Below are 8,658 nucleotides of genomic sequence, written 5' to 3' on the forward strand. Positions count from 1 at the left end.
CACATAGACATGCCACCTGAGAATGGATGGAAATAATAGTAATATGGAACCATCACATGTTCTAAGTAGCTGGTGGACTTGATGGAATCTGCATGTAAAGATAATTCAATGGAAAAACATATAGAAACTTTAAAGACCCAGATCACTGCAAATGATATAATCCTACTCAGTTTCCCTAATGTTGCTGAAGTAGGAGGGAGAATGAAATCTGTCTCTTGCTAGGGAAACAGATGTACCGAGAGAGAAAAACTAGTCGTGTTAGATTTTCATTTAGAAGTGCCAGATTTTTTAAGGCATTTAGACACCTAATGATGGACATGGAGTCAGTGGCAGTTAGGAGGTTTTGAAAATCCCACTAAGTACCCGTGTGTCAGTAGGTTCCTGAATACTTTTACAATTCTGCCCTTACATGACTAAGTAAAATAATATCAGTCACAGATACTTGCATTGTAATAACGGTGCACTTACATGATGTGTCCCACTAAGAGTTGTTGTTTTCTTTTCTAATGGGAGACTTGTGACAGAAGTAAAAGAAATGAGATGAATGAAACTCTTTTCTTGCAAACCTTTTCTTCACAAAATTGTACAAACTGGCAATTGCAAGAGATGGTGTGAGCTACCAGAGATACTGTGGGCTAGTGCAATGGTGTTCAACCTTCCAGCCCCCCTGGGCTGGATGAGCAGCTTGGGGCTGATCTGTGGACCTGAAGCAGCATGGGGTGAGCAAGTGGGCATGACCCTGCATGTCAGATCCAGCCCTGAACACCATATCTAGCAGAATGCACCATTCATGCTCCAGATCTGATTGTGGATTGACCCCATGAGCCAGCTAAATCTAGCACACAGGGTGACATTAACCAGCCTACAGGGCTCCCCATAGGTCTGTAAATTTGGCAGAGGGGGAACAGCAATTAACAAGGCCACCTTTTCCCCACTGCCCAATTTCTGGAGCAGCATTAAGCATTCTGCCAATTCTGTTATCGCTTTTGCTGCTGCAGTAAGCACGGTAGCCTAGGAATTTGCATGATGGTCTTAGAGCCAGGTATGTCTCATTCCCCCCCTGCACATACACACACACATACACACACACACACACACACACACACACACTCACACATACACATACACATACACAGACCTCTCTGACTCCTGGCAAGAATCTAAAGCATTCATAGAACAAACAGCTCAGAGTTTGTTCCTCCCTCTGCATCTTTTCTGGTAAGCATCATGTGCCAGTGAGCTCTTCTCTGGCCTGTCAAACCACACAGAGATACCTGTTTTTCATCTCATCCCATTTGGCTGCCCAGCACTGCTGATGCTGCAGTCTGTTTAGCATGCGTACCCTATATTCATGCCAAATTCAGAAGCAAAGGAACAAGGCATCTATATACGATGAGAGAGGAAATCTGCCAATTGATTTATTCAGAAGCAATTAGATTCAGCCCAAAGGGGAAAGAGAAAGGAGATTAGAGACATTTGAGAGCAGGGGGAAGAAGACAAGGAAGCCCTTGATAGGAAGATGCTAGAGAGGTGCTATGATGCCAGGTGAGGGCTTCCTGGCATGGACAGGAAGGGAGAGATGTGTGATTAGACATTGAAATGGGAAATGAGGGATAGGATGGATGAAAAGCAAAAGAGGGAGCGAAGATCCAAGAAGGGAAAGATGGGTAGGGCAGAGGGTAAAGCAAGGGAGATGACTTGGATACCAGATGATGGGAGAGAAGGGGAACAACAGAGAAAATCAGGAAAAAGAGAGGGAGGGCTGTGAAGAGTGACTAAAAACAAAAAAGCAGAAAAAGGAGGAAGAAAACAAGGAAGAAAAATCAATTGGAAATACGGGCAAAGAGTAAAAGTGGGAAATAAAAATAGATATAGACAATAGAGTGGAGGCAAAAGAAGAAGGAGATGGGAGTAAAACAAGCATAACAGTAGTTCATTCAATTCAATTCACCAGAGTTCCTATATTTTATTCTGTTTCCCTTGTGGCAGAGAGAAGCTAAAGCCAAAGAATTTGGCTGGTAGTGATCGAGGTATGGAGAAACTTTCTGGCCAATTCTAGCCCTGGGGAGGGAAAAGGGAGCGCATACAGTATTAGTACCATAATTGTTCTGGTCAGACCAGGGACAGAGGATAAACAGGACAGACTAAATGGGTCTTTCCATCTCTAATTTCAAGACAGCCCTGCACTGCATTTCTAATAAGGACCCTGAAATGCCCAGCTTAATTTACAACAATTGTACCATGAAGAAGATGCACGATACTTCAGTGTCATTGGTAATGCAGTATGTAAAAAAAAATAATGAACAGCAATTTTTCTTCAAAATACACATGCTTGAAAAATTAAATGGCAGGATACTATATGCAAGCATTTTACCAGTATACTAACATTGCTGTCCAAATTAAACCTGCATAAAAAGGTTTAAGGGAAGGATATGTTTTTCCAAGGTAGCTACATTTTATACTCTAAAACATGTATAGGTATATGTGGAGTATTGGATACATATATAACCTCCCTGTTACTTATACAGTGTTGTTATATGTTATGCAGTGTTTTTCTGAACAGGAATAATAGCCATCCTACACTAGGTTCTCTCTCTTATTGTTATTTTAAACATCAGGTAAGGTTATCACTCATCTGTGTTTATGACCGTGAGGAAGCCTGGGCACTTTTCATTTACATAATGCTATTTTTACAATGCCATTAAACTGCAGAAAATAGGGCCAGCATGAAAAGTAGTTATCTACATACAACGCAATAGGGCCACTATTGTAAAAAATGCCACTGTACAGCCAAGGGAGCCTGCCAAAGAAAACAGACTTTTAAAATATAGGGTAGTTCAAGCAATGAGGAGTCACATGGATTGCAGAGGCAGCTCTACTGCAAACTAAATATGATGGAGAAGGGGACAATTTTGACTACCACTGAGTTCTGTTCAATTGGCACATTGTGCAAAAACCTGCTATTTCTGGATTCATCTGGAGGAAGGGTTTTTATTCCCCAGGGAAATGTGTTCCAGCCATGTACAGCTCTGCAGCCCGTGACACACAATGCCCCTTCATTACGAACCTGTTTCAAAATTTTGCCCAGGGGAAAAAACAGCACTCGGCTAGGCAGTTAGAATCACAAATTGTGTATGTTAGCACCGAGATATGAAATACCCTCTACTTTTTCATGTTGTGAATAACCATTACAGCAGGAGTCCTAATGACAAGACACGGTGATTTGGAAGGAGTGAAATGTTAGATTTACTGTTGTTGATTCAATTTCTGAAACAGGCACTAATCTTGATCAATAGGCTTTATGCTGTTACTGGGATGCATTTAATCAAGCTGTTACTCTGGCTTCTTTTCTTTTACTGTTTGGGACTGGTACCTCACAGCAGAAAGGCAGGTTTGTGACTGGCCAGTTAATGGGGAGGGAGACAGAAGCCTGCCCCTGTACAGTGTCTGGTCACAACCATTTCTGCCCTCCTCCGAGTATAGCCTTCCCTGCAAGGGTCCCTTTGGAAAGAAAGGGGAAAGCGGTGGCTCTGACCTAGTCAACAGAACTGGATAAGTATGGGAGGTCCTCTAAAGGGATGTGACAGCAGGCATGGTCCCTGTGCCTGACAATTCATTCCAGCATAGGTACAAGCTTTTATTGACTAGGGTGTCCTGCACAGTCTCTGCACTACCAGTATCTGATTCATTGCTGCTACCTTCAGCATTTCAGGATATCTGGTCTAAGAAAAATGCTATTTTGTCAAATTCTTTTCCACCATCAGTAACAGGACTTAGGATAGAGCTGACAGTTTTTCTAATGATTCACAGCATAGAAGCTTGCCCAATTCACTGGGCAGAATAGAGTTTCTTCAGTGACTCTATATTGTTTCTGAAATGAAACCTCAGCCAACTGTGCAGAATGACTCAGCAGACACAATTCAGAGGCACTTAACTGCACAGTTGTTATTCAGATTTTTTTAGGTTATGATTAATATACTGTTTAGTCACTAGTGGCCCAAACTGGGTTCCAGGCTGCGTTGTGCTAGATGGAGAGTGAAGAGTAAGAAAATTCATGAAGTGAAGAGCCTAAAATCTCGTTGGGCAAAGGACATGCCAAAGGTCACTCAGCAAGTCTGAGGAAGAGCTGCAAACAGAACGCATGACTCTAAACTGTGTTGTCTCTCATGTAACATAAACTGTGCAGAGTAACAAAAAGGTACAGAAAAAATACTTTTAATAACTTTTTTCCAGGGATGAGAATAATTTATTAGATGTGGGCCTATGAAATATATTCTGTTGGAATACATCAGTTATTGAGTGCCAGCGTTGTGCATGAAACTGTATCCAAACAGCCCAGGCCCTCTTTTAAAGGCCATAAAGGCTTCAGGTGAAATTCCTTTCTAGTGCAGAGGGTAAACTGCATGTTCGCCACACAACCGAAGCCCACTGCTGTGATGCGGTGAGGAAAGTGAAAGGGTGGATCTGCTTTGCAGGAGGGCCCCCATAAGCTCTGTGCACTGATTAGAAATCGCTGTTTTGACAACGGGCATTGTTTAAGGATCCAGAATATCAGGAATCTAGTGGCCAAGCTATTAAAGAGTGGATCCAGAGATATGAGTTTGAAACTCATTCTGGATGTGTGCCAGGGGCTGTCCCCAGACAACCTGCTCTTTTGGGCTGGGCAGACAAAGGAGAGGACTCCTTTGTGTGCTGTTGGCTACAGAAAGTGGTATGCCTAAGTGGTGATAAACACTGAAGGACATTCAAGTGGCTTTAGATCATAAGTAAAATCCTGATTCCATTGAATGAAATCATAGAATCGTGGAAAATTAGGGTTGGAAGGGGCCTCAGGAGGTCATCTTGTCCAACTCCCAGCTCAAAGCAGCACCATCCCCAACTAGATCATCCCAGCCAAACCTCTGTCGAGCTGAGTCATAAAAAACTTCCAAGAATGGAGAGTCCACAGCCTCTCTGGGTAATCTGTTCCAGTGCTTTTCTACCCTCCTACTGAGAGAGTTTTCCCTACTCTCTAACCTAAACTCCCCTTGCTGCAACTTGAGACCATTGCTCCTTGTTCTGTCATCTGCAGCCACTGAGCACAGTTTGGAACCACCCTTCAGGTAGTTGAAGGCAGCTATTAAATACCCCCTCGGTCTTGTCTTCTCCAGACTAATGATAAAACACCCACAGATTTTATAGAGGCAGGATTTCATCCTCATGAGGGAAGAGATAGGAGCATGCAATTTATTAATTTAAACCACGGGCTGGATTAGAGACCTGCCTGCAGGCAGGAAGAAGAGTAAATGTTCTGTCCTCAGAAGCCTGAGCCTGTGTCTGCAAACCCTGCAGATATTCCTACACAAATCTTCCGTACTCAGACTGAGTTGCAGGAGTGGAGGACTGAGGGTAAATGATCAAACACTGTCACATCAAATTTATCAATAAATGTATCTTTATGGGAGCGTTGGAAGGTAAATGTTCTAATAGCACCCATTTCCCCAGACATGTTAACATGGCATCTGGCTAGGAACTGAATTCAACAGGAAAAGAAAAAATGACATTCACTTGCACAATACACTTGACAGATCTTCATAACCTCCTTGGCAACATTCAGTACAAAAGATGTGCAAGTTAAGTGGTGTCCAGGTGGCTATTCTACTACTGCAGTTTTGTGGCTTTTGGCATTTTTGTTTAATGCCCCAGTCCTGGAGTCATGTGGGCAACTGGCTTCCATAATAAAAAGAAGAATATTCTAGTCTTTGTAGTTGCAGAAAAAAGTTTGAAAATAGAGTAAGATATAATGCTTTTAAAATCTTATGATATAAATCAGTCCCTTGTTTTGGGGAATCATATATCCCAATTTTTTTAATTCTTGGAGTTGGAAATACAGAAGTTGCCATAAAATCTATTAAATGCTATAAGACAATGATAGGTCATGTGAACTAGTAAGACCGTATATATAAGATAGCACAGACTTCTGGACCCCACAGCGTTCCATCACATGGCAAGGAAAAGCATTTCCCTCACCACAGGGGCTACAGGGTAAAAATGACATAGGGGCCGCATCTACAGAAGACACTGACTGTATAGTTGTTACAGCGCAGTCATTTAGTACTAAATGACTGCGCTGTAACTGGAGTTACTGCACAGTAGTGTCAACAAATGGCTGTTTTGGGGATGCTGACTGTGCAGTAGCTCGTTACTACTGCACAGTAGCATTGCGTCATGCTTCATGCCATGTGATGCTACTGCGCAGTAGTAATGAGCTACTGCACAGCCACTGTCTCGTGTAGATGAGGCCAGCTTGTATGATCTCAGTTGCCCCTAAGAATATATAAAGGCACCAGTGAAGTGCTGCTGTATTGATTCATTCCTGTTAGTAGAGTTAGTACATCCTTCTATTTAATCTTGCCTCTGTGTTCTCTCTGCAGTGTCATAATGACAGGTGCATATAACAACTTCTTTCGAATGTTTGACCGAAACACCAAACGTGACGTTACTTTGGAGGCATCCCGGGAGAGCAGTAAGCCCCGAGCTATTCTGAAACCCCGCCGAGTCTGTGTTGGAGGCAAACGAAGGAAAGATGACATCAGTGTCGACAGTTTGGACTTTACGAAGAAGATCTTGCATACAGCATGGCACCCAACTGAGAACATAATTGCTATAGCAGCGACAAACAATCTGTACATATTTCAGGATAAAGTGAACTCAGAAATGCACTAGGTTTATCAATATCCCCCTGTATTTATAAGCCAGCCTTTTGAGAGTTGTAGAAGGACGTGACCTTCGCAAAAGTGTGGTCGTTGTGGTGGAATTTGTAGAATCCATCCCTCCACCCTTCACCCTGTATCATTGGTGGCAACCAACAGTTTTAAATCACTGCAACTATGTAATTATACAAATACTACTACAGATTCAGTACTTTGGTCTAGATCAGTTTTTTAAACAATCAGGGGTATTCATTTGGGAACTGTTCCTGTTAGGTGCTGAGTACCTTCCACTCTGGTTAACTCTCAGAGGAACTCAGTGCTTCATAGGACCAGGGTCTTGTGCTGCTGCATTCCTCTGCAGCCTTCAAGGTTTACCACATTATTAGAGCTTTTTACACTAGGCTCTTGATTTCTTCAGTAATGCTTTACAGGCTTTCAAAGTGACATGGACTTATTTCTCAGTGAATAGCTCCATCCCCCTTATATCACAGCGCAGAGAAAAAAGATCTTGACAGTTACTAAACTGGAAACAAAATAAATTATTTCCCTTAATAACAAGCAAAAAAGTTCCTCCAGGTCCACCTGCCATATTTCCATCTCTAGTGTTTTGCCCTCCCTCTGTAGGAGTGCCGGAGTTCCACAAACACTTTTACAGTTTTTTTACGTCTGCTAAAAATCCTGACTTTGTATTTCAACTTTCTGATTAAAAAAAATGAATTACTGTAGATTTATTCAGCTTCTTCTTATAAAAAGCAATTTACTCTGCATATACATTTCTATTCAATCAGGCTGTAGATGTAAAGATACCAGTTACAGTGGGTGCTATTTAAAAATTCAATACTTGCTACTTCCTGGTTACATACTATTCAGAGCACAAAGAGATGTACACATGACTTATTTAAATAGTGGGGTGGGATTTTCAAAAGCACTCGTGTTGCCCTAACTCTGCTGCTATTGAAGTCAATATTTGATTTCAATGGCCACATCCAGATGAGGGTGGACGTTTGGTTACTTTGTGCCACTGCCTGTCCCTGGGGCATGCTTGTGCCATGTGCACTGTGGCGTAGAGCAGGTTATCCTGGGTGGGGCAGGGGAGGCCAGCAACTGTGCTGGCTCCAGCCTTCCCTGGGATCCTGGGGGTTAGGGAAGCTGCAGCCATGGCACTCCTACAGCTGGCCTGGCCGCCACATGCATTACCCTGCTTTTTCTGTGCAGGATTTTTAGCCTGGGATCTGCTGGGGTCAAATCCCCCACCCCCACTGCAAAGTAGCAGTGCAAGGAATGCCTAAATGTGCAGTGTGTAGTACCACAGACAGGTCTGTGGCACCACATACTGCACATCCACGCTTGTCTGGATATGGCCAATGGGTGCAAAGCCAGGTCAAAACTATGCACTCTTAAAATCCTTCATTTCTTTACTGCATCACAGTTATTGATGTCACATGTGTTTTCAGTATAGCCAGATAATGCAGCATATGCCACAGTATCTCTAAGTGCTATGAGAGTTAGCAGTTACCATGGCTCAGTGAATGTTAAGTTTTCAGCTTGCCCCACTGTTAAGGTCACAGAAATGATTTGTGGATTAAATGGAGGGAAATGTTTACACAATTCTGTTTTCAAAAGAACTGCAATATAATTGGCAGATGCTTCTTTTGAGAGTTATATGCAAGTGGTGTGATGTTCTGTTTTGAAAATGCATTTAATTTAGGAAATCTTTCTGTATGCCTACTAACATCTGCAGAAAACAGATATTACCCCAAATGATTTCTTTTCAAATCACGAATAAAGGAGTGTAACTGATTCAGATGATCTGTCTGATCTACACTGATTAAAATCCCTCACATAGAAAGGTTCTTTTATGACCTTAAACCATTCTGCATTGACTCCTAACTAATGGAGAATGAACTGATAAATGGACCTGCATGCTTTTATAGTTTGATTTGGGGAGGGTGGGGTGGGTGGGAAA

At 42.3% G+C, this 8,658-nt stretch overlaps 1 protein-coding gene across 2 annotated transcripts in view; it reads left to right on the forward strand.

Moving 5' to 3' along the window:
• PPP2R2C (protein phosphatase 2 regulatory subunit Bgamma) overlaps positions 1–7,559 on the forward strand; it is a 342,978-nt gene extending 335,419 nt beyond the window's left edge. For both annotated transcript variants that reach the window (XM_019526512.1, XM_019526513.1), the window contains exon 9: positions 6,414–7,559. In XM_019526512.1, the coding sequence (XP_019382057.1) occupies positions 6,414–6,705 (292 nt within the window). In that variant the 3' untranslated portion in view covers positions 6,706–7,559. The remainder of the gene's footprint in view (positions 1–6,413) is intronic.
• Positions 7,560–8,658: the final 1,099 nt, after the last annotated feature.

The sequence above is a fragment of the Gavialis gangeticus genome, unplaced genomic scaffold (genome assembly GCF_001723915.1).
Source record: "Gavialis gangeticus isolate Ggan-Ray unplaced genomic scaffold, GavGan_comp1, whole genome shotgun sequence".
In the NCBI taxonomy this organism is placed as follows: domain Eukaryota; kingdom Metazoa; phylum Chordata; order Crocodylia; family Gavialidae; genus Gavialis; species Gavialis gangeticus.